This window comes from Frieseomelitta varia, unplaced genomic scaffold, assembly GCF_011392965.1.
Source record: "Frieseomelitta varia isolate USP_RPSP 00005682 unplaced genomic scaffold, Fvar_1.2 scaffold_920, whole genome shotgun sequence".
Classification (NCBI taxonomy): Eukaryota; Metazoa; Arthropoda; class Insecta; order Hymenoptera; family Apidae; genus Frieseomelitta; species Frieseomelitta varia.
The window spans coordinates 313,490-339,281 of NW_025110724.1; the positions used below are offsets into that span (position 1 = coordinate 313,490).

Genomic DNA, 25,792 nt, shown 5'->3' on the forward strand with positions numbered 1-25,792 from the left:
GTGAGTGTTATAAATATTTTTGTTGCTTTTGTTACATTATTTTCTACTTCGTTATTTGGCAAAATCAAAATAGACTGAATTAATTCAAATATTTAGTTTAATCTACATCTGAAAATAATATCAGAAAGAAGTCTTGTGACAACGGCAAATTTTCCCGTAATGTGCCTCTGTAAGTATATTGAAATGTGATACACACTAGGATAGAAATTGCAGCTATGTTGCATGGAACACCACATTATCAATTTAGATACTGTCCTCTCTACTTACAACATAGACTATTCATCAAACTATAAATCAAAACCAGAGGAAATAAAGAGGGACGTATGCAGAATAACATTAATATTGAACATGTTTCGAGCGAACGGAAAACACAAATCAAAACCTTGTGTTTTAGCGTTCTGTCTGTAATATCGTTATAAAGAATTCTCTATTGGGAAACTTGGTTGAAACAGGCAAGGTTTCATTCGCAGACACGCATCCAATTTCGCATGAAAGAAGAACATGGAAGAACAATCTAATACATCGATCGACTATTACATACTACCGAATAAGATCTTGTGAAGTATAGCTGGAATGTGGCCTATCAAGGAGAAGAGTTCAACGTGTAGCAAAATATTCGCATATTCTCGCTTGATAGTGGCATTAACGGCAATCAATAGTGTCTTCGTGCCCGAAATTATGGCGATAGCGGTAAATTGGGGCAACCTAAGAATCTTAGCAGGTAAGATTCAATAAAATTGACTTACTTCTCACATTTCCCCAAACGAATTTCTCTCATCTAGCAATGTAATATATTAGATTACGTTATCTTAAATTAGGAGTGGGATGCGTTTTAACAACAGTTGGACAATCGTTGTTCAAAATAATTTACTTGATTATGAGAAAAGAAAGGACCTACAGGCTTTACTACGAAATACGAAGTTTATGGAACTCTACCAACGATCCAAAGGAAATGCAGTCTTACATAAAGCTTGCTTATTGGGCGCGAATTTGTACGATAATTTTTTATTTAAGCTGCATGTGCAATGTGATCACTTTCTCCGTTGCTGCGGCTGTCAATTATTTTAGATTCGAATACAACGCCAACAGTACTGACAACAATCGGGATTTGCCTTTCGTTGTCTGGTAAATATCATCCTTTTCTAGTTAAATTTCCTTCCTCGCTGATCATAGCAAGTATACCTACTAGAAATACAATTTTCATATCATAGACGTAAAAGAGAATTAGACGGTACATTTATTTAGGCATTAAGAAAACAATTACATCGTGATTTATCATACATGATCTCATTATTAGGTACGGCAAGGACATTTCAGTATCTCCCAGCTTCGAGATCGCTTTTGCATGCCAATTTCTATCGTCCGTAATTTGCGCTGCTACGATTTCTGGGTTGGATGCCACATTTATGACCACGATTTTACACGTGTCTGGTCAATTTAAACTAATCAATACTTGGATCACTGATATAGGAGTTGAAATAAATTGTGAGCCGAATTACAGGCGGAGGTTAATGATGCAACTAATTAAATGTATCCGCCATCATCAACGAATGATAGAGTAAATATTTTCCCACTTCCGATTTCATATTTTACTTGCAATTTTATTAACTAACCTTTTTAACTTTTTTTTGTTCTTTTTAATATTTCCAACGCCATTAAATCGTATCTTTGACAATAGTACTACTTTTATACAGTGTGGTAAATGATGTGAATAATTTACTAACACCCATCATTTTTATGCAACTTCTTACGAGCGGAATTGAAATTTGTTTAAGTGGATACGCAATACTCGATAACGGGACAGCGAAAGCCGATCTAGCGAAATTCACATCTTATTTCATTTCCATGTTAGTACAGCTCCTAGTGTGGTGTTGGCCCGGCGAAATCCTCGTTCAAGAAAGTCAAAACGTAGGGCACGTAGTCTATCTCAATGTGCCGTGGTATAATTTGCCACTGATCTATCAGAAATACCTTTGTCTCATAATTGTTAGAGCGCAACAATATTGCAGCATCACGGCATTAACGTTCGAGACATTATCTATCCATACGTTGACAGTCGTAAGTAATTGTTGCAAGATGAAAGGAAAGGAATGAAAATTTTATACCGTTTGATTTCGCAGGTATTCAACACAGCTACCTCGTATTTCGCTTTATTACGACAAATGCAGGACAAGTAAACTTCGAAGAGATGACGGAGGCAATCTATGATTTCGCTCGTATCAAAAACAATTCCTATCAAGAATAGTCAAATGTACATCTCGTAAACAAGCATCCTCGTACAATAGCCTGTAATTAATTAGAAAAGTAAATTTTCATTTCTTATCGTACCTGAGATTGTTCCTCAATCGAATGTAGATGCTGCCCGTAATATCCAAAACTCTAAAAACCCTCGCCAATCGTAGAATACTAAACAGCCGTATGTATCAATTAATTTGCCAATTAGTATAACCAACTTGTACTCGCATTTTTGCGGGAATGTAAAACTTCGTCTTACCATTTTTCAAAACGAAGAAGTAACGGTTCTTTCGTGACGCATTTCGAAACTCGAACCTGATACACGCATTACGAATGTAAAATTTCCTAATCTTTTCAATTATAATTTCATAGTGACATTTGAATTTGTTTGTGCTTGTTTCTCGCGGGAAAACTTCACTGCATTTGAATTTTGAACTCTAACAGTCTTCGATAGCCGACCTAACCTAATCTAATCTGGCAATGTTATGGAATACTTATATTAAAATTTATGTTACTTTTCATAGAAACTATTAGTCGACAAACGTTTGACGATTTTACAGTGGCTCATTTCACAACGTGTATTTCCTTAATGAAGAGAACACGATCAACTTCGAAGGCACTTTCAGCCGAAGAAAGAAAGCTTGATGATTCCGATACAGATGAACTAAAAACTAAATCCAAGGTTTATTATTAATGTTTATTTTGAAAAAACATTATGAACAATTTTCTTAAATTACTGACTTTTTTTCTTTTGTACATACTCAACTCTTTGTATCAAATACAATAACATAATTTTTCTTCAACATCTTTGATTATGTATAATATTTTGCATTTCTTCAGTACAATTATCTCATAATTTCTCTAAATTTCTCATATATTAAACGAGTATTTTTATTAGAACATGAAGCAGCATTCATTGATAGAAAAAAAGAATTTTAAAAATCAAGTACTTTCTAATACAACAGAAACATTGAAATCGCTTGATCAAAATCTGGAACAGAAGCAAACAAATAAACTGAACTTTAAAAGTTTGAGAGATAGTAAGTTTTTTTAAAATAATAGTTGTATATTATGTTTCATGTACATTTTTATATGGTTTATACATTTAGGAAATAAAAAAGATAATGCAGAACTTCAACCAAATATATCTCATCCACCAAAGAATAAACTTAGAGCAGTGGTGGATCTTAAAATGATGAAAGAAGAATTAAAACAATTGGAGGATCCACCATTGACTCCATGGGAAAAAGAAATATGCTCAAATAGACTGCCGTATTCATTTTTTGATTGTCCTTGTGAAGAATTAGCACAAAATTTATTAGGTAATATTGCCAATTATTTAGTACTTTTACCTATATTCAATGTGTAGACTATAAGTGTACAACAATAATATATACTTATATTTAGGAAAGATACTAGTTCGCTATCTAGAAAATGGAACTATTCTAAAAGGAAGAATTGTTGAAACAGAAGGATATTTAGGAATAATTGACAAAGCATCACATACATATCAAAATAAAGTTACACCTCGTAATATACCAATGTATATGTTACCGGGTACTATATATGTATATATGACATATGGAATGTATCATTGTTTCAACATATCTAGTCAAGGTGAGTTCAAAAATGGAAAAGTATTAAAAATAAAATATTAGATATAGTATTTATTATTTTGTAAATAATTAAAATAAATACCTAAAAATATATTTCTAAAAATTATTTAGCACTTTATAAAAAAATATTTAGAGTCAGGAGCACATGTATTAATTAAAGCAGTAGAACCTGTGTTTGGCCTTGATTATATGGAATTACTAAGAAACATGCAGATAAAACAAAATAAAAAAGAAAAAGAAATTGTAAAAAATGTTAGAAATTTTAAAAAATATGAACTTTGTAACAGTCCAACGAAGATTTGTACAACTTTTGTTATTGATGAAAATAGCTTCAATCAAAAAAAAATTTATGAATGTAGTGATTTGTGGATAGAAAGTGATCCTCATATAAAATCAACTACTATTGTAGCAGCAAATTCTGATGATTCAAACAATAATAAACAAAAAGTGTGGAGATATTATGTGTTAGGAAGTTGTAGTGTCAGTCACAGAGATATTAAATCTGAAAAATATGCATATACTATTTAATAATTTTCATTTTTGCATTTAATATCTTCCAATAAAGAAACCTCTTGGTAAGATTTTAGGTGAAGGGTCTGCTGTTTTAATAAGGGCTGTTGAACCCTTAGAAGGTATTGAATACATGATTAATCAACGAACTTCGAAGGGATTATCAAGTGCACCTAAAAAGCCTTTAAAAGGTTTAAAAGAACATGAATTATGTAATGGCCCATCAAAGTTATGTATGGCATTCCAGCTTCATAAAAATCATAGTAAATATTCCATGTGCTCTTGGAAAGGTTTATGGATTGAGAATGGTGAAATGGAGGAATTCAATATTGTCAAATGTCGTAGAATAGGAATCGATAATTATGGAGAAGAATGGACAAATAAACCACTAAGGTATTATATTTATGGAAATAAAGCTGTGAGTAAACGAAATAAAGAAGCAGAACGACATCTGGAACTGACTTAAATTATAATTGATATGAAATATTTCGAAATTGTTCAATTTTTTTAAAATTTTAAATTAATTAATATTCTTCAATGTAATTTAACACATTACAAATATTTATAGTATATACATATAAGTTGAAGCATACAAAATCGTGAAATGTGTAATCTATATTATTTAAAAATTACTTAAATTTTTCATTTCTTAAAGTGAGTTATAATGCATGTATAAAATAAAAAAATAATTATTGATAAAATATAAAATACATACTGTATTTATTACAAATAATAATCTTCGTAAATAAATATAATATACATTTCAAAACAAGTAATACTATATATTACTTATATCCATTCTTTCATTACTCTCTCATAATCCTCTTCTTCAATAAATGGTTTATCTATCGACCTGCAGTATAAAATTCATTATTTTAGTTTATATATATCAACGTAAACTAAAACATAAATTAGAAAAATGTAACTCACTCTATCATTAATTCTCCACAATATAAACATTCAGAAGCTATTAAGTCGTCAATATCAGCCTTAATCTGATCTTTTGTAGATAAAGTTACAGATCCGACTGATCTAGTATCTTCAGGTCTATTTGAAAGAGCAGTAAGTTGTCGTTGAAGATCAGCTAACTTTGTTCTCTGATCCATTGACAACATAGGCGTTAATGCAGCTACAAGACAATCACTATGGAATCTGTGTCCACACGGAAATACGTAGAAAGGTCGTAGTAATAACTGAACACTACAAGTATTGCATGTGTCTTTTGTATTGACAAATGTGCACCTAAAAAAATATTAATAATAATAATATTATTATAAATATTGTGATATTGATAATAATAATATTAATAATATTAATACTTATTATATAAAAAATATTAATATCATATCATTAAGTAATCTATTTACCTCGTTCTAAATTCTTGTATGTCTTTCCTAATAAGTTCTGCTGCTTTCGTTGCTTCTTGCATTTCTTCCTTTAAATCTTGAATATGTTGATTGTATTCCTGTTAAATAAGATTAAAATAAATAATATTTATTTAATATCCATGTTACATATTTCGTGTTAAACATCTCATTTACAATTTAAAAGAGAAGAGAAATATGCAAAATTTTCTTTTCTTTTAATTCTTGCAAATAAATTATTTTACCTGTAATGAATTGCAAATGGCATCTTTGAAGTGATCTATAGTAACAAAATCTGAAAAAAAGGGTAATATATCCTCTATTCTGACTATATCGCAATGTTGCAAAAATTCCATTGCTTGCTGAATATCATCTTTTTCTCGAACCACATGTTCAGCTAGAATTACGATAAATTAAAATTATAATAAAGCGTAAAATTTAAAATTATATTTTTAATTACCGATTTTTAACCACAACTTTTTCCTTAATTCATCGTCATGGTCAGAGGGCATAGCAGCTATTTGTTTAGCAAGATCAACATTAATTGTTAAAGCTAAATCAACTGCTGTTGTCCATAATCCAAGTAAAGCAGATAACTGTACACAAGCTTCTGTTAAGCCAACTTCTTGGCATAATCGTAATGCATAATGCACATCATAATGTACCATATTTATATCTTGCCCTAAAGTAAATATCACATTAAAAATATTTTTTTATGAAAATATATAAAATATAAAGTCAGAAAAATTACCTTGAGAGCTAATATAACGCATTACTTCATCGCGTTTATAACACGCATATAAAGACAATAGAAAATTATGGATTGCCTGTTCTTGACAGCTTTGTTTGTAAACGCAAAATTCTAAATATCTGATTACTTCTTTTGCCTATAATAACAAATGTTAGTTAACTGTTATAAAATTTAAACTCTACACACAATAAGAAAATAAATGCTTACATGTTTTTCGTCAGTATTACAAGATACTAAAGCTGGAAGAAGCTTAGATGGCTTTAATAAAGAACCTTGTGATATTAAAGCAGTCATTGTAGGGCGCGGTAATTCTTGTAAAAGAATACCAGCAAAGTGATAAAACAACTCTTTGTTATTTTGGCTTTTTAGAACTTCAAGAGCTTCTAAATAATTATTTTTATATAAATGCTGACGTATTACTTCTTGATAGTTACAATGCATTATAGTTAAACGAATAAGATTGTCTTTATCACCATGAGTTGCCATTAAATCATATATAGTGCTGCGATTTCTTTTTATACACTCCTGAAATTAAAATAATTTTTTCTATGACAACAAATTCTTTTTGTAATATCATATTTATTAGTATTATTAATACCTCAACTTTTGGTATTGCAAGGAAACTATCAAATTGTTTTTGTAATTCTAGATATTGTGAATTGTGTAAATATGATGTATTATTACTTCGTAATACACCCATTTGATTCATAAATAGTTCAATTACCCATACAACAATCATAGTTATTTGTGTTTTATCTTGTGTTTTTAATCCTTCAAGTTTCTAGGTGAAATGAAAAATTAAATTATTTCAAATATTTAAATTTAAAAAATTTTTTTTTAAAGTTGGAAATATATTACCTTTTTAAGAAATGTTTTTAACGCTTCTATTTGCCATTCCTGCAAAAATTTTAAAGAAATCTCTTCAAATGATGAATGGGTATCTGCATAGATGAGAGCACTTTCCTCATAATCTTTATTTTTGAAAAGCATTTCTGCTTGTCTTACAAGCACTTGATCTATATGTGCTGGATTATCTTTACAATATTGTTTTGCAAGTTCAAATTCACCTTTATCAATATAGATCTGTTTAAAAATAATATATGTATTTGTTAATTCATACTATTAGTTTATTAAATTAATTGAGTTAGTTTTACCTGCCAAACATTTCTATCTTCTTTATTAACTTTATATTTAAATACTGCTCTTTCACTATAAGCCCATATGGAACGTGTTACATAATCTTTGGTAATATTAAGCAATTTTCCCACTGCCTAATAATTATTAAATGTAATAATTATATAGATATTATTAATATAATTTTTATTCATTATACATACATCATTATAAATGTCTTCAAATATCAAATCCTGATTCAAAAGCGACATGCCTTTTACACGATCTGTATAGAGTAATAAAGCATGAAATTCTGTTAAGACAAATGATAATGGTGCAGTACTCGTTTGTGAGGTATTGATTCCCATTAAACTCGCCTCAGGACAAGTTAACATCTGCTGATTTGTTAATACACTTTTTGGATCTATTTTTGGATCAATCTAAATAAATTCAAATTATGAAAGAAATTCTACAGCACAATATACATTGAAAATAAATAATTAAAAAATAATTATTACCTGAGCATGTAATATACCAGTTTCAGTTAACCAACCAAATGATTTTGGTAAAATACCAAGTGATGGATAATAAAATTGAATTTTAGAATAAGGCAAATGATTTATCACTTCATTGAAGCTCTCTATCAAAACATTGCTTTGATTATGATCACAACTATAATTTAATGAAGTTTGATAAAATAAGAAATATATACCTTGTACATTCAAATATTTATTAAAAATTTGCTGCAATAAAGGTTTTTCATCTGGATTTTGCACTGTTCCAATATATTGATAAATTCGCATAAGAGTAGTAACAATAATCACATATTTATCAGTACTTGGTATCTTATGAAACTCTAATCCAGTAATTGGTGGTTTACTATCCTTTCCTATATCAAATACCTAAAATTAAAACATTATTACAGAATATTTATTACAGATGAATGCTATGAAATGTTATGATAAAATATGTCTATGATATGAAAATAGCAAAATTAATAAGCATGATTAAAATGAATTAAGGAATTATAATTTCATATATAATATATATAGTGCATTATATTATTATTTTCAAGTTTCTAGCATACAAATATTTTGCGCATGCAAAAAATAAAATTTTTGACTCACCAATCCTTCTACCTCTTTAGCACCATAAAGAGGTAAATAGTTAGGAAGCTTTGGACAAAATGTAATGATATAAGGGTAACACTTCTATTGTTATGAAATGATAATGTTTTACTGACAATGATATTAAAACTTAATTTATGTATTTTATTTATACCTGACGCCAATATTGTTCCAAGCTTGTATTAAATATTTTATCACCATCTAAACCAATTTCTGTTTCAAAAATAAGACCTTTTGATGTTCCTAAGAGGATTGGACCTGTAGTAGTTTCTGAAGAGTTTGAATAGTTCCATCCAACAGCAGTAATCTCATGTCCTTTGAACTTGCTTGCCTAAATGAAAAATCTTGAAAATTATATTTCTTTTAAAACATTACTTATCTTATTTACCTGTTTTAATTTTGTTGTTTTTCTGTGTAAATAATATAATTCAGGGGGAGAATTGGGAGGTTCTTGAGACTTTGAAATCAAAGCTATTAACAAATGATTACCTAGAGGATCAAGAAACATTGCTGACATTTTCATATTCATTGCAAATTTAGATATATCAATCTCTGAAAAAGAACATCTTGTATCAGCTTATATTCTGAATTATAATTCATTTAAAAAGAAAAAAAAAAAGTACCTTCAGGTGAATCTGGATGTTTCATATCGATACGTAAAAGAAGATTATTGGCCATGGCAATAACGATAATATTATTATTAACAACAAGATGTAAAATTTTGTCTGGTGGTAAAAAATTAACTTTCTGTTTAATAAAAATTGGCCCATCATCTTGAAATTTCATTTGAATAAATCCAGCAGTACTCTAGAAACATCAAAAAAAAAAACATGAAATGGAGATTTATAAAGTCTTTGTTATAAAGTTAGAAAAAATTATTATTATTATAAACTTACAATATCTGGACGAATTGGTGGTGCATATACTTGTTTTGATCTTTGAGATGCTTGTTCGTACTGGTCAAACATCGATGTCATTGTTAGTGCTTTATTAAAAATTGTTTATTTCACTGTATTTAACATATAAATAAACATATATATTATAATTGTGCCTTACAATTTAGAAGTCAATACTCTATTGTACTACATATACTTACATATTAAAATATAACTATTCTAAATGCAATAATAATTTCAATAGTAATTTAATTCAATCTTTCTATGATTTATTGTATATATGATTATAAATCATTTTTTAATTAAATACATATATCATTGAAAACATCAAATTTACGATACTTTTCAATACAAACTGGTATTACCTGACAGTAACTTATGAAATTTAACTGCACTAGTGTGGTAACAATGATAAAATTCAAACCATAGACTTCTTTGTGTCACCATCGACAAAAATATATATGTATATAAATTTAATTAAATTTAATAAATTAAATGGAAAATTTTTAATATTATGCATTGTTTGTTTTACAAATATTGCAATACTACTTTATAGAACAGTAATAAAAAGTTCACTATAGACATTACATTTCATTGTATTGTTCTCGTATTCTCGTATTCTTATATTCATACGTATCTGGTAAGTACGTACTGTTAGTAGGACGGATTTATAAATATACTTGCAAATACATATTGTGTATAGCATATACAATTCAAAAAACGAATTCCAGAAATATTCTAGAAATATTTCACATAATGTATTATAGAGAAATTTAACGTATCAATTCACAAATAATTTTTGCATTGTGCATGATCACACTATATCTCTTCTACGAAGTATACACATTTCATCTATTTATATATTTTAGCTTAATTATCTGCTTACGAATGTGTTGCAAAAATCAAATGTTCATATTAAAGTACATTTAAGTGATATTAAGAAATAAATACGGAATAATTATTATTTAAATGTCCACTACTAGTAAAATGGAAAATGAGACTGATCCAGTGGTTAAAGAGGTTAGTAAGCAAGTCTATCCTTCTTTTGGTTATTCAATTTTTAGGTTAAATTTAGGTTATGTTTCTAAATTGTATTGTTATAATGTTTTTTTTTTTGTAAATATTAATTTACAACTTAATATGATTTTATATGATAACTTGTAAATATTAATTATTTAGATATTGTATCCACTAAAGCATGACAAATTTTTATTTTAAATTACTTTTAGATTCCAGTATATCTGTCAAAAACACTTGCAGATAAATTATTTGTTTTTCAATACCCCGTCCGTCCTTCTGGAGAAGGTTATGACAATGCCAATTTCTTAAAAAGTTCAATAAAGCCAGAGAATCAGGAAGTTCGCATAGAAGTATCAATTGATATACATAATGTCAATTATGATAAAAGTAAAGGTACACAGATTGCAATTAATGCTGATGGCGAACCAAACACTAGTCAAGAAGATGATGAAAAGGCATTTGATAGGTATTTCGAAGAGTATAAACGTACAGAGTGTAAATAAATAATGTTTTATTTATTCAATTTATATTATGTATTATATTTCATATTACAGTAATATTATGGATAAAGTAGTATTACAATCTTCTCGTGTATTGCCAAATTGCTCTAATTATGGAGTTGGCATATTTCAAGATGGGGAGTTACATATAACACCACTAAAGGGAATTATTCAGTTACGTCCAGGGTTTGATTATCTAGATAAAAGTGATAAACGTATAAGAGACGAAGCCAAAAATATGGGTGAAGGTAATAAATTTCTATTAATTTGATTTAATTTACTTTTAGTTTAATACTTTTTCAATGGTGGTAATCTTTAATGTATAGATCATGATGAGGAAGATGAAGGTCCAAAACAAGTTAATGTAACTTTTGCTAGACAGAAGCCTGAATATATGAAAAAGATGCAAGAGCAATCTTTTCAACATCATACTAAAAAAAGTTTAGAAGAAAATTGGATTCATACAAATTATGTTCCAGCAAATGCTTCTCAAGCAGAGGTTTATATTTTATCTTTTTTGTCATTGAAATATTGTATTAAATTATTAACATTTATTACAAACATATTTTCAGCTTACTCGTTTAGAAATGTATTGTTCTGCTACTGATGAAAGTATAAATACATTAAATATATCAACAAAACAATATATAGATTTGTTAGTACCAAAAGTAAAAGAAGAATCAGTATCAGATTTTGCCAACTCCATTTCATCTTTAAATTATATTAGGAGTTTACCTCTTCTTGATCAAATTAAAACATTCATGAAAGATGGTTAGTATTTTAAAGATCAATTTATGTTAATTTTAAATTATTGTATGATAATAATAAAAATTTATTTTTCAGCCAAAGTGATATCTTTTGCGCAGTTGAAATCAATTTTATCACCGGATCAAGAAATAGCAGCTATTTTAAAATATTTGCAACAAGTAGCAGTTTTAGTACAGGGAAATTGGGTTGTAAGTAGTGAACTTTTATACCCAAAAGATACAGTATCATCATATAATGGTATTCCTGCTGAACTTATGTGCAGAGCTAGGGATTATATTGTAAGTGTTATGTTCATTAAATAATTTAAAAAAGATTATGTATAACATCATACTAATGATTGTATAATTTCAGTTGTTATCATTCACAGAACATGAATTTCTAGATCGAAAAACAATTTCATCTGTTATTAAGTTACCTCCTGATGAAATTAACGAAATATTCACAAATTTAGCAGTATATGAAACTAAAAAAGGATGGCGTTTAGTCATTCCATCTACTAAAGAATTTACTGAAAGGTATTATAATAATTTTTATTATATGTTTAAGAAATATCGAATTTTATTCGTTGAACGCAATTTATTCGATAGTTATCCTGAAGTTGCACAAAGACAAGAACTATTTTGGGAAGCAAAACGGAAACATTTTCGCGAAGCTATGGAAGTTCATAATCAAATTCCACAACGTCAGAGGCGAAAATCAAACAGAGAATCTATTGGATCTGAAAATGAAGAGAGAAATGTGGGACGCGGAAGAAAAGTATTAAGAGATTCTTCAGTATCCGATAATGATAGTGTAATGGAACCTGTGAAACATAAAAAAACTATTCGATCCCGCAAAGTATCCGAAACTACGTGACCAAAGTTGATGTGTGATTAATATTGTATAATATCGTTGATTACAGAACGTTCATCTGTATCATGTTATATTTCTTTAGATTCACTATATATTTCTTTAGATTCACTGCCCAAATTTTATTTTCTAGTCTCAATTGATAACAATTGACAATACAGAGTCCAAAATACAACTATACTCGTAAAGAGAAATTATATACTTTATTGTTTCATTTAAAGTGTATATCCTTGGTTTCTATATGGCGATTTGTTGGCAACTGTTACACTGTGAATAACTAATAGCAAGATTGTAAAGATATTTATTTATTATTTTCAATAGTTCCAACACATCGTTGATCAATGAAATTAACTGAGAAATGACTGATGTTATGTCCCAAGTGGAATCTAAAATACTAAAGAGTATCAGGTGTCGTAAGAGGCTCCAAAGGGATCGTGTCAATAGGGAAAAGTGGGATTAAAGGAATGTGCGTTTTATCTCGGAATCGCTAGTCAGATGGCGGCCAGACGTTTGGGTGAGGTATCTAAGGCTGGCACGGGAGCAGCATCCTAGAGAGCTGCTCCGCAAACTGCACACTTACCTAACGATCGTCATCGATCCATCGGTTAGCTGCGACCTGTTGGAAATAGCGAGGACTCGACACCAGATGGAGCAATTATCTCTATTCTGGCTGGAAAAGAAAGAGACATAAATAACTTAAAATTGGAATATGACAGTAGAAATTAAATCGCGAAAGATCCGCAGTGACTTATAATTAGTGACGCAGGAACGCTAAGACGTCGGTTGACATCACAACTGATATTTTTTATTTTATTAAAAATATTTTTACGAATAAATAGTACGATAAGAAACCACGAATAATATTAGATAAATATCTAAATATATAATATCAATTGAATGAAATATGTACTCTATTTATTATTATAACATTCAATATGTATTATATAATTCTAGTTGTATGTTATATTATATTTGTAGTTAGAGGAATATTCAGGATATTCAGGAATTTCTCGTCTATCCTATCTATTTTAGTTTACTATCTAGGCTATATTATAAAATATTAATTTTTATTCTGTTTCAACTTTAGTATTTTTGTACAGATAAGTAGTAAATATTAAAAAAAAAAATCAATTTATTCAACTTTATGTCAATATTATATGTTAAAAGCCTGCATGAACAGGAAACATTAATAAAAGTCAATACAATTATGCAAATATTTAGTTAATTTTTGTATTTACATATATGTACATACGTGGTAACTACTTGTTTAATAGGTATTTAGTCTTTCTTTCTATGTAACGTAACACATTTATCATAAAATATTTTTTCTTGGAGGGAATTGCGTTTAAGAAATCTTTGATTCATTTACATGTTTAATTTTAATTTCAGATGTTAATGAGAATATCTCTGGACGTTTTGCAAAGATTATGATTTTCGAAACACATGATTGAAAAAGAAAGAAGTTTAGACATTTTGAAATTAACTATCGATTTCGATTCCTTATATTTGTATATTACAAAGCATTTACGTAAGTTAATCTCTCTGAATAGAAAGAAGGCTATCTATTCGTAATGGTGACGGTTATTTACCTGAACTGCCTAACGATTATTAGAATGCGAAATACTTAAGGAAGAAACAGAAATGAAACAAACGCGTTTAATCGGCAGACTAAAGTTCACTTTCCGTCTAATTACGATTCTCATATTGTCTGCTTCATTTTCCTCTTTAATGGTCCATTTGCGTATTACAGGGGCGGAACGGAGGGTGAACAAACTTTCTCCTGTAAGTCTGACAGCTGGTGAAAGTATTTCTTACGCCTTCATTCGATCGGACCCAAATATCAGTTACTCCATCAGTAATACGCCTCCCTAGAAATAATTAAATACCCATTTATAATGATAGCTTTATATATTTGGACTTCCCTTTCCATATCAAATCTACAAAGGCATAAAATGAAATGAAACTTTTATATTAGTACGTCTGATATCTTTATCGTAAAAAAATCTATGGTCAATCGGATAGCTATGTGAAAGTTGAAGATTTAAGATTAAATGTTCGATGATGCACTACAATGAAAAGGCTAAAGGAGCGATTCGTCGAGAACAATGAAGATTTAACTACAACGCATGTACGTACGTTCATCTATAGAGAATACGCATTTTACTCTTTTCAATGTAACGATCTAAATTCAGTTGCAGTTAAGAGAAACCGGTTTGATATCTGCAAAAAAAAAGTCAATTCTCTTCGACGAGGTCAATTTTCTAAAGAGCGAACGCCAAACCAGAGTTTGAAGTACGTAGAGGGAAATGAACAGAATTCGGTCCCGTTCGATGTATTATTTATGAAGAACAAAGTATTGACCGCGCGACTAAAACTGATTTTAATCAAAAATACGCGATGCTAATTGCTCGATCGAACGTGATAGTCGGGGCACATTTCAACCGGAATTTAATCAAGAGAAGCGTGTGTCCATTTTATAAAATTTGTTGAAATCAAATGTTAGAAATCAGATCTATCAAATGGGCATTTCGATGTACCAAGTATAATTATATCGAAAACTACACGCTTCGTTGACGAGAAGAGGAAAAGTTGCAGTACGAAGAACAAAGAAAAGCATAGAAAGTGAATGACGGCCGAATCTTGGTGGGATCTTGTCGATCGTATTAATCGAAAGGAATCACTTCTCGATTTCCGTCAAGTGAAAACAATGACCTTCGTCTCTGCAAGAAAGAAAGTCTATGCGATCCGTTTCCATATGATTTCAATAAATTACATGCTAAGCGGTGCGTTGAATTCAAGGGAGAAAGACGATTCACGCTTCCGAAGAGTCAAGAAATCGAAGAAAAGAGATCGAAAGTTTCTCAATGGGCGTGAATTTTGACTTTGTCCTCCCTCCCCTTTGATTCCCCTTAGGCACCTATTGATTCATTGATTTGCAACTCAACAATCGTATCAGAATGATCAGGTCCGTTTATTAAACTTGATTGCATAACATTAACGTTTCAGAATTATTATGTTAAATTGACGCTCTAGAATACAATGCAATAGTAACAAAAAAGGGAAACAACGAAGAAGTATAAGAAGAAAGAAGAGGATATAATATCTTCTTTTTTTTTTTTATGAATGCAATCAAAATACGCATTCCACGTGAAAGGCGATTAAATTAAACGCGGATAAACCAGCCTACTTTCAACATTTTATTAGCACAGTGTGCAACTTACGATAAATGAGAAGCAATTAAAGTGTGTATTTTGCTTGCGTGCATGCAAGCAAATTTAAAGATACATGAAAATAGAGCAAGTGATATACGGAAACAACTGATACGTTTCTTTCAATTACAGCCTTTAAAACAAGTATTTAAATGAAATCAAAACACGCGTTCATTGGTCCACATAAAGATTAAAGTCACGTTTATCGAATGCAAATAAAATCTGGACAACGGTTTAAAATTTGACCCACTATCGTAAGGAAAGAAATTTTCAGGTAGAAAGCCATTTCACCTGATTTCGTTGGGATCCCATTGGTATTGAAAGTGCTTTGCGGAAACGATCAGATGTGAAGTTTCATGTGTATGAAAGTAAAAAGTATCAAAAGACCGTATCTATCGATGATGCAAGAATTGCATTCAACCGTGCAATCAATTCGATGCCTTTTCTTCTGACGCTTCGTTAAAATCTCATTAACCATGAAAATACATTCTTTGAAACATTATCGGCAATTGTGTTTACCTTTATTTGTTCTTTCTTAATCCCGTCGATAGGTGTTCGACATTTATGCGAGAAAATCTGAGGAATTTCACTTAAGAATTTCCAATTTAACACGACTCTGTTTCACTTTCTTGAATTACCAAGTAGATGTCGTACTCTAACTGCAATCGATTAGATATCGTAGTATATACATACCTGCTTCGTTACATGTAAATTATACATATAAATTCCGTTTAACATAATTCAATCACCTCCGATTCATTTTTTGAGGATACCACAAGTTGTACAATACAGGTTGACAGCATAGAGCTCGTTCGAAATCGCCTTTTCAGCGATAAAACAGAAACCAAAATTTCACTTCACATCCTGTTTCCATTAATCAAGATCTCTACGCGGTCCATTCATTGCACAAAATTCATTTTAGGAACGCGTGGATGAAAGAAACTTTTTGAATGTGTCGCGGATAAAGCCACGCGAAACGACTTATTAACGCTCGAAACGGAAATGGAAAGCCAGAGAAAAGAGATTTCAACTTTAAAGTAAGCCAAAGAAATTACTTTGTCAGTCACATCGTGAAATTTTAACTTTTTCGTTATAAAAATTTATCCTCTTCTAGTGCAAGAACTGTTTTACAAGGGTGCGGTTAATTTAGTTCCAAATGTTAAGATTCTTTAGGGAGTTCAATATCACATCATCTAGATCGAAAGTAAGTTACCAGTTTAACATATTGTGAACATATTCCATTACAGGTCTACTTTCGTTTAACCATTATGTTAAATCGCTTATACTTGTCAAACTGATATGATTATTTTTCTTTGTTAAAGATCTCTGCGGACGAAGAATTTTGGAGAACACTTTGTTTTGCAGTATACATCAGCCAATATCTCCCACTACCCCAAAGTGAACCCAGATATTACTTGGTGGAGGTAACTTTCAGCGAGACTCGCTATATAAGAGAAAGAAGAACCGGCCGACCAAGATAAAGCTCGTGTGTTGTCAATCGTGCTGTTACTCCTCTACCTTCGTCGTTGACAGGTAAGTGGGGTAAAAAAAAAAAAAAAAAGAAAAGAAAACGTTTTAAAAAATTTCAGCGAGGAAAGAAGGAACAAATGTGGGATGTAGTGACGAACAATCGAACAGTGCAAGTGTTTCCCATTGGAAATCCAATGAGATCGTTCCTCGACCTTTCATCTGTGTATCATTGGTGTTCTTTCTTTTCGTATGTGTGAATAATCATCTGGAATTGTTGACGATGAATAAACGATTCGGATGAAATCGAACGATATCCAATGTAATAGAATACCAATGTGTATCGCAGTCGAGAAGTCTATGGAAATATGATGAAAAATTTTGCGAAATTATCGTCGTTATGCATGGCGGGACAGAGATTGATAGCACGTGCCTTGGAAATGGGAAAGGAAACCGGTTGTGCGAGAGCGATCAGGAACTGCGAGTTAAGAATTTATGAAAGATTTTAATATCATTGCTACATTGATGTGTTACTGCATCGATCTATTTTGTCAATTATTTATTTGTTGTAACACGTCTCTAGAACAATATACTCTGTTTCAGACAACATTCTTAAGTTTATATAATATCGTTTTACGTACTTTAAACGATACATATTTAGTGTATGTGTGTGTATAAAACATGCTCCAGATTTCCGTAAGAGTACGTCCAAGTCCGACAACTGGCCGACCAGTTACGTGTGCCTTCTACTGATTATACCGTCGCGTTCCTCTCGTTTGTAGTTGTCCGACAACTATCTCTTTTTTCATTATGCAATTGCTTTCTTCAATACGCCCCTGTGGACCTCGAGCATAACTTGCTTGGAAAGAAAAGATTTAAAAGCAAATTAATCTCTTAAGTTAATTAAATTCTATTCAAAATCCTATTAAATTTCAGAGTAATCATTGAAATAATCTCCGATGAAATTTCCAATAATCGTCACCATGAACACGTCCGAGTAGAAAAGAAATTAAACTGACGTTCTGAGTAATCGCTGAAAGTTGAACGATCGAGAGACGTTAACTACGTTTGATGATATACCAGCACGCAGAGAAAGTTTTTACGATTTTCCTTGATCAATGATCTCGGTGAAACTGAAATAGAAATAGAGCACGAAAAGAGTAGCGATCAAGTTCCAGACGATTCTTCGATCGAATCCTCGATCGGTGTCCTTCTCAGCTGCGAACCTTGGACGATATTGTCTTACGATCTGCATGCTTTTACTCCATAACATAATTCGCAACACTCGAGCAAATACGTTCCCATTTTTCTCCAGGTAGTGTCATTTTTACACGCAGACCCCTCTCACTTTCACTCGGGGCTCGAACCGATCGAACCAAGTTTGTGACTGACTCTTTAACGATCGGCCGGTTTACGGACCTTACGCCTAGTAAAGACAAGACTCTCATTAAGAGCGACAACTACATTTTTTTTTTTCCATTTTCCCCGGCTGCCACTTATTGACCGTTTTGTTGCTTTAAACGGACTGGTTAATCAAATAAAGTCAACGCGGCGGAATGACACGATGACCCGTGATTGCATAAAAGTTGCACTAAACGAGGAAAGAACAAGTTATTCATATAATACATTCGAGTTTCTGTGTCTCTACTGCATTGCACGTTTAATTCGAAAGATTTTTGGCAAAATTCTTTTTAAATTCTTGAATTTTATGGAATATATGGTCATTGAAAATATTTCTTACAAAATAGCTTAATTTGTAAGAAGGAAGTGTAAGAAGATGTTCATTACAATTTCTGTTTCTCCCTAATCGATTTGATATTATCTTAAATGTAATGATCACTTAAATCTCTCAATTTCTCAACCTGCGTGATATCTTTTCACATATCTTGTCACCTCACGTGAGATTTCTCTCAACAGACGGGAGATCATTACCTCCGAGACGTCAAAAAGTTCGCTTTCGTAAGTCGAGCCTTTCAGATTTATCGAAAGCCCCGGGTCTCTTGCGATACATCATCACCGTTACGAATGAGATGTTCCCAACGAATCGTGAAACCACTATCCGTGTTTTACGCACTTAGAAAGTATGGTGCTTTCCACAGCCATCATCGATAAAAGTGTAAACGGACGTGTTTCTTTCAAGACAAACAATAGACTGCCACGAAAAATTCGACAAGTTTAACGAACTCTCACTAGATTCGATAAACATTGATAAATATTAATAATTTCGCTAAAGCATATTTGCGCGAAAACTCGATTAGGTTATTTCACTACATTTCTCGCAAATATTCTAGGTCATCGACATCTATGCTTTCTTTATGTTTGCACACCCTGCAACTTGTTACACATCATTTTTCTAAACGATTAGTTTCGTGCTTCTATCTCTCTTTAATGATTTCCCATTTCTCTAACACTTCGTATCCGCGGGTGAAATTGCAATGATATATTTGATTATTAAACGCAGCTAGAGTGCCGTTATTACCATCGCCATTAATCAACTCGGACGTAAAAATAATTACACAAACGATCTTGAAAGATAATCGATCGCACGCGACGCGTCCGCAAGATGATAAATGAGATCGATTAGTTTATAAATGACCGTGATATCTCGCGCGAGATGAGCATCGGCTTTACGTAAACCTAATGAAATATCGTTGCTTTTCACTTCAGCTCGGCCATCGTGCTTTATGGAGGGCATCAAGAGCCAAGGTCGCTTTCCCTTGCACATGTCCGCCACGAATGGGATAAATTTTCTCTCTGTACTACATATTGAAAAATATGTTGCACGCGAGTCATCCTAGCGAGCGAAGAATCGTCGTGAATCGCCTTAACGGAGCTCTCTCGTTTTCCATTTGCAGAATGTATTGGCTTTGTCTGGCGGCATTAGCTGCGACTGCGGCAGCGCAGAGTTCTTACGACTTAGAATCAAGAGTTTCTTTTCCCGGTAAATCGTCCAGTTTAGGACCACTGTACTCGTCTGGCCTCGGCGGTGGTCAAGGTTTCCGCGATAACAGCTACGAGGATAACATTGTAACACCAACGCCGTCCCCGACGCCTGCCTACAGAAATCCCAGCAGTCAACAACCCGTAAGCAATAACAATGTAACTTATTCGCGATACGTTTGTAATGGAATTTTGTTGTTGAGTTCGTCATTTGGACGATACTATACGTGAAAAGTAGAACAATGAAATACGAATATTTTTTTTAAAGAAAAAAAAAAACCAGATATTTCTAGTCCTAGTCTACGACTTAGTATCATATTCTTACGTCTCATTTTTATGTAATGTACGTATGATGTATGATTAAAGTTATTAGTTACAACGAAAGCAATTATGTCATGCAATATTTCATCTGTCGATGCATTGCTTGTTGGGTAACAAGTTACGTAAAAATAAATTACTTTCAATTGCTTTAACATATCGACTCACGTATATATTTAGAAGTACCACGCATAACCGAAATAAAAAATGCGCATGAATGGTCCAAAGATTATAGGAAGAATTTGATTGCTTTCCATTCATAAATATATGAATAGAAATGCTCTTCATTCACGAGTGTTTCGTTTTTTGTGTAGCTATACCGTAAGCCATCTCTCGATCAAACAGCCATCAGAGTGAATGGACCACCACGTGGTAGTATTGTTCGTGGTGGACAACCGCAAAATGCTCGGGTAATTATACTTTTTAATACCTTTAATCCAGGACAAGTTACAAGATATTATTAAGTTATTTACAAAATTTTGGAGAATATCGATATACAGGTAAAACTGTTACGCTTTTCTATCTCTCAATAAGTGAAAGTAGCGTAAGAAATTCTTGCATTCATTATTTGCAATTCCAAACAGTAAACTTATGTAATGACCAACCATCATGACGAGACGAAAGAAACGTTTTTGAAGAAGTAAGGCGTTTTATTTTTTGTCGGTGATTTCCAATAATTATTCGTTATTATTTTTCGATAATTATCGAAATTAAGCAATCATTAAAATAATTTGAAGAAAGAGGAATACAGTAAAAAAAAATAAAACGTCTTGCTTAAATGATTTAGGAGTTACTTTGTCCGGATTAAAAGATGACGCTTTTAATTGTGTTCTAAACTTAAAGGAGGTTGAAGAATTAGAAGAGAAAGAAGAGCCCGACCGTTTGACTCTTCTATTACCACAAAGTAAATTTGATTGTGTGAACAAGCAAACGGGCTATTATGCTGATGAAGATCTTAATTGCGAAGTCTTCCATTATTGTCAAGATAACGCGAGGCACTCTTGGATCTGTCCCGAAGGATTTACATTCCATCAGGTATAACTTTTAACAGCAAACACGATCTTTAAATAGATCTACTTTCCATATTCGATGCAAGAATGCGAGATACTTTTCATACCTGTTCTGTTCCGTAATTACACGAGTGGTGACCTTTTATGCGTAATCGAAGTTGCCCCAAGTGAAAACGTCGAACGAATATAAAATTCCTGTGATCGTGCAAGCAATCGAGTTCAAATATGCAACTGATAAGCAAATTTCACTTCTCTCGCGCTTTTTCACGCCGCCTCTTCCGGTTTTCTGTACCCGGGCAAACAGGTGAGTAAGATACAATCATAAATCGTACGATCAATCGCCTGATACCAGTACACACCGTTATGCGTTTCCGGGGTAATCGACTCCCGTTCTCGGTAGCAGATATGCAAATAAAAGTACACGTCGTGTCCCACGAAAGTCCTTTCTCTCAAACCTCGAGATACTATCGACGTCGTTGCACAATTACATATATACCTATTACAGGTTCATTTGATTTGTATGCCCCCGAGCGGTGACATCAACTGCAAGAAGAGCTCGCAGTATCATTTCGTCAACGAGTACCTCTACAAACCATTGAACTTGGCTGAAGCTGAGACCAAGCCCAACGTAACCTTGAGATATAGCGAAAGATTTTTCCCCGCAGACATTCACCCGGACGAGCGCGAAGTTGGTGATTATCAGATCACTCCCTCTGCGCCTATTCGCCGTCCTACTCCACCTGTAAGAATTCATTGAAATGTTACCTCCTTGTAAAATATGCAAAGCGAAATGACATAAAAATGCGAGATATATGTGTATAGGTGTACGCGAGTCCCCAACCAGCCACGTTGAACAGTATCCCATCGTCGGCGCGTCCACAACCAACGGGTTTTCCTCAATTTCGTTTACCAGTGAATCAAGTTTTTCGTAGCCCCGAGGAAGTCAACATACCTCTTCAACATAGACGGCCGCAACCTCAACACCAGACATCTGTGAGAAGATATCCTCAAGTACGACCTGATGACGAGGAGTATGAATAAATTCGATCGGCATTCGTTTGATAATTATCATTCATCGTCGCAATCATCGTCACATTTTTTGTCATTAATTATATTACATCTGGTGTCACCATACATCTTAAGTTAAAATTACAAGGAAGAAACTTGGAATAATTATTATATTTATTCGAATAAAGTATAGTTGTAGTCCTGTAAATTAATCGTATCGTACATCTTATATTGTTGTTCTGTAAAAATCTGATAATTCTTTTTAGATTGAAAACGATTAATATTACCGGATTTATAATTGGCATGTCAAATTGAAATTACATTTTCTGCGTATCGCAAGCATGGTAACACGTGTATAATCGACATTACTTTAGCAGTGATAACCAATAAATTGTTATTGCGTTATTTTTGGTGGTGCTTGTTATCTTAGAATGCTGCTGCTACAGCTTAATTTAAGATGACTCAAAATTCAAATAAGACGCTTAAATTTATGTACGCGGAGAAATAGTCAATCATCAGTTTAAATGAGTTACGTACGATATAAAATACATGGAAAAATGAAGTCGTGCGTATCTATTGGATATAACTAAATAATGAAATTATTTTTATTTTTATGAAGAACATTAGGTATATGCATATATTTATTGCTAAAAAGAGACATTGCTGTTTGATATCATATCACGTAGTAACAAAGATCGTGAGAACGCCATAGCGCAACTCACGTTGCGTGTTTTTTTTTCTTTCAACTTTTCAGAATAATCACGATAAATGAGAAAAAACAAACAGCTGTAAGAAATATAAAACAGGGTGGAATCTGTTTACTGTGCGTTGTTCATTAAATTGAAGGAGTGAAAAAATTAGATCTTCTCTTGTTTACACTTTCATATACGAGCTTTCTGTGAATTGCGCCATATTGTTTGCTACACTACCGCCGTCTAAAGTAAAAAGGGGTTAGAATGAAAGTATTATCACTTCGTTTGACTCACTTAATTCATTCTCGTCTGTTTTCCTTGTTTTAAAGTGAATTTACATAGCTCTATCGTTTATTGAATCCTGTGCAAACAAAACACGTAGGTTTCATAGTGTCTAAATACCTAAAAACTATCGGTACATTTTCCTATTTCACTAATAATCGACATTCTTCGCTGAAGAATTTTGGAATATGGCTGCTGCTGCTGCTGCTGCTTTGCTCGACGAGCTTATGGGAAGAAATAGGAACGTTCTTCCCAATGAAAAACCGAAAGAACTTAATTGGGAAGATCCTGAAGTAAGTTTTCGAAAATGTTGATAGCTCTGGCGTGCTCGTTCGAAGAAAGCAATTTCAAATATTGATGTTCCATTGTGATTTTTATTTCTGTTTTTTGTCGCAGTTTTGCAAGTTGTATTTAGTCAAATTTTGTCCCCACGATTTATTCGTTAACACGAGAGCTGATTTGGGTGCGTGTTCTCGAGTGCACGACGACGAAGCTCGAGAATTATTTGAGAAAGCACCCTATTCATATCGGAAGCAACAATACGAGGATGAGTTTATTAGATTTTGTCAAAGCATGTTGAATGAAGTTGAGAGAAAAATCATAAAGGGAAAACAGCGATTAGCTCTTATTGGAAGAACGGAAGCGGTAAATCAACTTTAGTAAATCATTTTAAAATGTATTGTATATTAATTTCATCGCTAAGAATCTATAAATTGGTGTTTCTTTAGCCTACTTTGACACCAGCACAAACTCAACGAAACGAAGAACAAATTGCACTTTTAACTGAAAAAATTAATAAACTAGTAGAAGAAGCAGAACAAAGTGGAATACAAGGCAATGTGGAACAGGCTCAAGGCCTAATGAGATTATGCGATCAATTAAAAGAAGAACGAGAAACACTAAGAAAATCTAACGATAATAGTCACTACAATCAGGTAAATATTGTAATACATTGTAAAAAGCGTCATAATAAAAAATATTAAAGGTTAAAATTTCACTTTCACTTAGACCGCTGAATTAGCTGCTGCACAAGAAAAACAAATGGAAGTATGTGATGTATGTGGTGCATTTCTTATTGTTGGTGATGCTCAACAACGAATTGATGATCATCTAATGGGTAAACAACATGTTGGCTATGCTAGATTAAAGAGTGCTCTTCAAGAAATTATGGTAATTCATAATCTTTATGTAAAATATATCTTTTTGTAAATTTCAATAGCTCGAAATGATAATTGTTATAAAAATAACTTTGTAGAGTAAACGTGAAAAAGCTAGAGATGAAAAAGAACAAAGAAGGGAAGAAGATAGAAAACAAAGAGCGCGTGCCAATGAAGAACTTGATAGACGAAGAAGAGACGACAGAGACAGAGACAGAGAAAGAGATAAACGTCGTAGACGCGATGATGATAAAAGTAGACATGATGCAGGCAGTCACAGGTATTACAATTACTTATGCCATTAAATTGTTAAGTGACAAAATACTAATTTCGTATTGCTAATTATTTATAGAAATTCAGGACACAGGAGTAGAAGTCGATCAAGAGACAAACACGACAGACATCGAGATGATGACCACCGACGTCATGCTCGAGATAAAGGTAAATAAAGAATACACCATTGTAAAATTTGAACTATTAAAAAATACATTTAACATTCAGGAAATCGTGATCACCGAAGCTCGAGTCATCACAACCGACGTCGTCATCGATCTAGAAGTCGAAGTCACAAGTAACTACTCTTGATTGGTTAGTGAGTGAGAAGTAAGCCAGGTATGCACTAAACAATATATCATATTCGTCTCAATTACTGTACAGGTTTTTTACCAGGTAAGTTTCATTAGATGCACATAATATATACATGATAATTATCTGTAATTTTGAAGAATGGCATAGTCACAGCGAGCCAGTCTCTGGTCCTGCCTATTAATCGGAGAAACACTTGTACTAAATTTCATATGGACCTGTTTGTACAGCGTTTAATTTTCAAAGTGACGAGCTTGTTCTATGTAACATATTACTGAAAAACGGTGCATCGAGGTAATGTCGAGCAAGGAATAGTAAAAGTCGTTCCCATACGAAAGGTATTTTTATCATGTAGTATTATAGATATTGTCTACA

The 25,792-nt window shown here is 32.1% G+C and overlaps 6 protein-coding genes across 9 annotated transcripts; 5 read left to right on the plus strand and 1 right to left on the minus strand.

Moving 5' to 3' along the window:
* The first annotated feature begins 256 nt into the window (after window positions 1-256).
* LOC122537599 (putative odorant receptor 92a) lies at window positions 257-2,199 on the plus strand. Its single transcript, XM_043670884.1, has 5 exons — window positions 257-721; window positions 819-1,125; window positions 1,298-1,558; window positions 1,695-2,058; window positions 2,121-2,199. The coding sequence occupies exons 1-5, from the start codon at window positions 574-576 to the stop codon at window positions 2,175-2,177; spliced, it is 1,137 nt and encodes a 378-aa protein (XP_043526819.1). The 5' UTR covers window positions 257-573; the 3' UTR covers window positions 2,178-2,199.
* A 156-nt stretch (window positions 2,200-2,355) lies between these two features.
* On the plus strand, window positions 2,356-5,026 carry LOC122537603 (putative 3-methyladenine DNA glycosylase). Its single transcript, XM_043670888.1, has 6 exons — window positions 2,356-2,416; window positions 2,760-2,917; window positions 3,134-3,275; window positions 3,345-3,557; window positions 3,643-3,852; window positions 4,439-5,026. The coding sequence occupies exons 1-6, from the start codon at window positions 2,356-2,358 to the stop codon at window positions 4,825-4,827; spliced, it is 1,173 nt and encodes a 390-aa protein (XP_043526823.1). The 3' UTR covers window positions 4,828-5,026.
* Window positions 4,946-9,970, minus strand: LOC122537594 (vacuolar protein sorting-associated protein 18 homolog). Of its 2 annotated transcripts, XM_043670873.1 has the most exons (19): window positions 9,813-9,970; window positions 9,613-9,725; window positions 9,340-9,523; window positions 9,105-9,268; window positions 8,871-9,047; window positions 8,717-8,764; window positions 8,302-8,491; window positions 8,108-8,229; window positions 7,814-8,029; window positions 7,631-7,747; window positions 7,335-7,559; window positions 7,075-7,257; window positions 6,684-7,001; window positions 6,477-6,612; window positions 6,186-6,407; window positions 5,971-6,122; window positions 5,729-5,826; window positions 5,292-5,603; window positions 4,946-5,214 (listed from the first exon to the last, which is right to left on the minus strand). In XM_043670873.1, exons 2-19 carry the CDS (start codon window positions 9,691-9,693, stop codon window positions 5,151-5,153), a joined length of 3,009 nt encoding a protein of 1,002 aa, XP_043526808.1. In that variant the 5' UTR covers window positions 9,694-9,725; window positions 9,813-9,970; the 3' UTR covers window positions 4,946-5,150. The 2 variants fall into 2 exon arrangements, with proteins under 2 accessions (XP_043526808.1, XP_043526809.1); XM_043670874.1 differs by lacking the exon at window positions 8,717-8,764.
* Window positions 9,971-10,237: 267 nt separating this feature from the next.
* On the plus strand, window positions 10,238-12,944 carry LOC122537595 (DNA-directed RNA polymerase III subunit RPC5). 2 transcript variants are annotated; one of them, XM_043670876.1, is made up of 9 exons: window positions 10,238-10,252; window positions 10,482-10,632; window positions 10,842-11,098; window positions 11,187-11,380; window positions 11,459-11,631; window positions 11,705-11,903; window positions 11,976-12,178; window positions 12,252-12,415; window positions 12,488-12,944. In XM_043670876.1, the coding sequence occupies exons 2-9, from the start codon at window positions 10,582-10,584 to the stop codon at window positions 12,753-12,755; spliced, it is 1,509 nt and encodes a 502-aa protein (XP_043526811.1). In that variant the 5' UTR covers window positions 10,238-10,252; window positions 10,482-10,581; the 3' UTR covers window positions 12,756-12,944. The 2 variants fall into 2 exon arrangements, with proteins under 2 accessions (XP_043526811.1, XP_043526810.1); XM_043670875.1 differs by lacking the exon at window positions 10,238-10,252 and having other exon boundaries at window positions 10,268-10,632.
* A 4,439-nt stretch (window positions 12,945-17,383) lies between these two features.
* Window positions 17,384-22,913, plus strand: LOC122537585. 2 transcript variants are annotated; one of them, XM_043670847.1, is made up of 7 exons: window positions 18,664-18,740; window positions 20,093-20,131; window positions 20,281-20,509; window positions 20,998-21,093; window positions 21,527-21,718; window positions 22,199-22,435; window positions 22,516-22,913. In XM_043670847.1, exons 1-7 carry the CDS (start codon window positions 18,679-18,681, stop codon window positions 22,732-22,734), a joined length of 1,074 nt encoding a protein of 357 aa, XP_043526782.1. In that variant the 5' UTR covers window positions 18,664-18,678; the 3' UTR covers window positions 22,735-22,913. The 2 variants fall into 2 exon arrangements, with proteins under 2 accessions (XP_043526783.1, XP_043526782.1); XM_043670848.1 differs by lacking the exons at window positions 18,664-18,740; window positions 20,093-20,131 and adding an exon at window positions 17,384-17,491.
* Window positions 22,914-23,704: 791 nt separating this feature from the next.
* On the plus strand, window positions 23,705-25,444 carry LOC122537586 (luc7-like protein 3). Its single transcript, XM_043670849.1, has 7 exons — window positions 23,705-23,968; window positions 24,072-24,320; window positions 24,404-24,610; window positions 24,684-24,845; window positions 24,931-25,112; window positions 25,185-25,273; window positions 25,334-25,444. Exons 1-7 carry the CDS (start codon window positions 23,864-23,866, stop codon window positions 25,405-25,407), a joined length of 1,068 nt encoding a protein of 355 aa, XP_043526784.1. The 5' UTR covers window positions 23,705-23,863; the 3' UTR covers window positions 25,408-25,444.
* Window positions 25,445-25,792: the final 348 nt, after the last annotated feature.

What these genes read in the sequence shown, in the direction of transcription:
- LOC122537594 (XM_043670873.1), bottom strand. Translation starts at nt 9,693, where the DNA reads ATGACATCGATGTTTGACCAGTACGAACAAGCATCTCAAAGATCAAAA. An exon ending in AAAGTTGTGGTTAAAAATCG is followed by an intron (nt 6,123 to 6,185) that starts GTAATTAAAAAT and finishes TCGTAATTCTAG; the next exon opens with CTGAACATGTGGTTCGAGAA. An exon ending in ATACAAGAATTTAGAACGAG is followed by an intron (nt 5,604 to 5,728) that starts GTAAATAGATTA and finishes ATATTTTTTTAG; the next exon opens with GTGCACATTTGTCAATACAA.
- LOC122537585 (XM_043670847.1), top strand. Translation starts at nt 18,679, where the DNA reads ATGCTTTTACTCCATAACATAATTCGCAACACTCGAGCAAATACGTTC. An exon ending in GGAGGGCATCAAGAGCCAAG is followed by an intron (nt 20,132 to 20,280) that starts GTCGCTTTCCCT and finishes TTCCATTTGCAG; the next exon opens with AATGTATTGGCTTTGTCTGG. An exon ending in GACAACCGCAAAATGCTCGG is followed by an intron (nt 21,094 to 21,526) that starts GTAATTATACTT and finishes CTAAACTTAAAG; the next exon opens with GAGGTTGAAGAATTAGAAGA.
- LOC122537599 (XM_043670884.1), top strand. Translation starts at nt 574, where the DNA reads ATGTGGCCTATCAAGGAGAAGAGTTCAACGTGTAGCAAAATATTCGCA. An exon ending in CAACCTAAGAATCTTAGCAG is followed by an intron (nt 722 to 818) that starts GTAAGATTCAAT and finishes ATCTTAAATTAG; the next exon opens with GAGTGGGATGCGTTTTAACA. An exon ending in GATTTGCCTTTCGTTGTCTG is followed by an intron (nt 1,126 to 1,297) that starts GTAAATATCATC and finishes TCTCATTATTAG; the next exon opens with GTACGGCAAGGACATTTCAG.
- LOC122537603 (XM_043670888.1), top strand. Translation starts at nt 2,356, where the DNA reads ATGCTGCCCGTAATATCCAAAACTCTAAAAACCCTCGCCAATCGTAGA. An exon ending in TCGTAGAATACTAAACAGCC is followed by an intron (nt 2,417 to 2,759) that starts GTATGTATCAAT and finishes TACTTTTCATAG; the next exon opens with AAACTATTAGTCGACAAACG. An exon ending in TTTCAACATATCTAGTCAAG is followed by an intron (nt 3,853 to 4,438) that starts GTGAGTTCAAAA and finishes GTAAGATTTTAG; the next exon opens with GTGAAGGGTCTGCTGTTTTA.
- LOC122537586 (XM_043670849.1), top strand. Translation starts at nt 23,864, where the DNA reads ATGGCTGCTGCTGCTGCTGCTGCTTTGCTCGACGAGCTTATGGGAAGA. An exon ending in ATAATAGTCACTACAATCAG is followed by an intron (nt 24,611 to 24,683) that starts GTAAATATTGTA and finishes ACTTTCACTTAG; the next exon opens with ACCGCTGAATTAGCTGCTGC. An exon ending in GTGCTCTTCAAGAAATTATG is followed by an intron (nt 24,846 to 24,930) that starts GTAATTCATAAT and finishes ATAACTTTGTAG; the next exon opens with AGTAAACGTGAAAAAGCTAG.
- LOC122537595 (XM_043670876.1), top strand. Translation starts at nt 10,582, where the DNA reads ATGTCCACTACTAGTAAAATGGAAAATGAGACTGATCCAGTGGTTAAA. An exon ending in CTGATCCAGTGGTTAAAGAG is followed by an intron (nt 10,633 to 10,841) that starts GTTAGTAAGCAA and finishes AATTACTTTTAG; the next exon opens with ATTCCAGTATATCTGTCAAA. An exon ending in GCAGAGCTAGGGATTATATT is followed by an intron (nt 12,179 to 12,251) that starts GTAAGTGTTATG and finishes GTATAATTTCAG; the next exon opens with TTGTTATCATTCACAGAACA.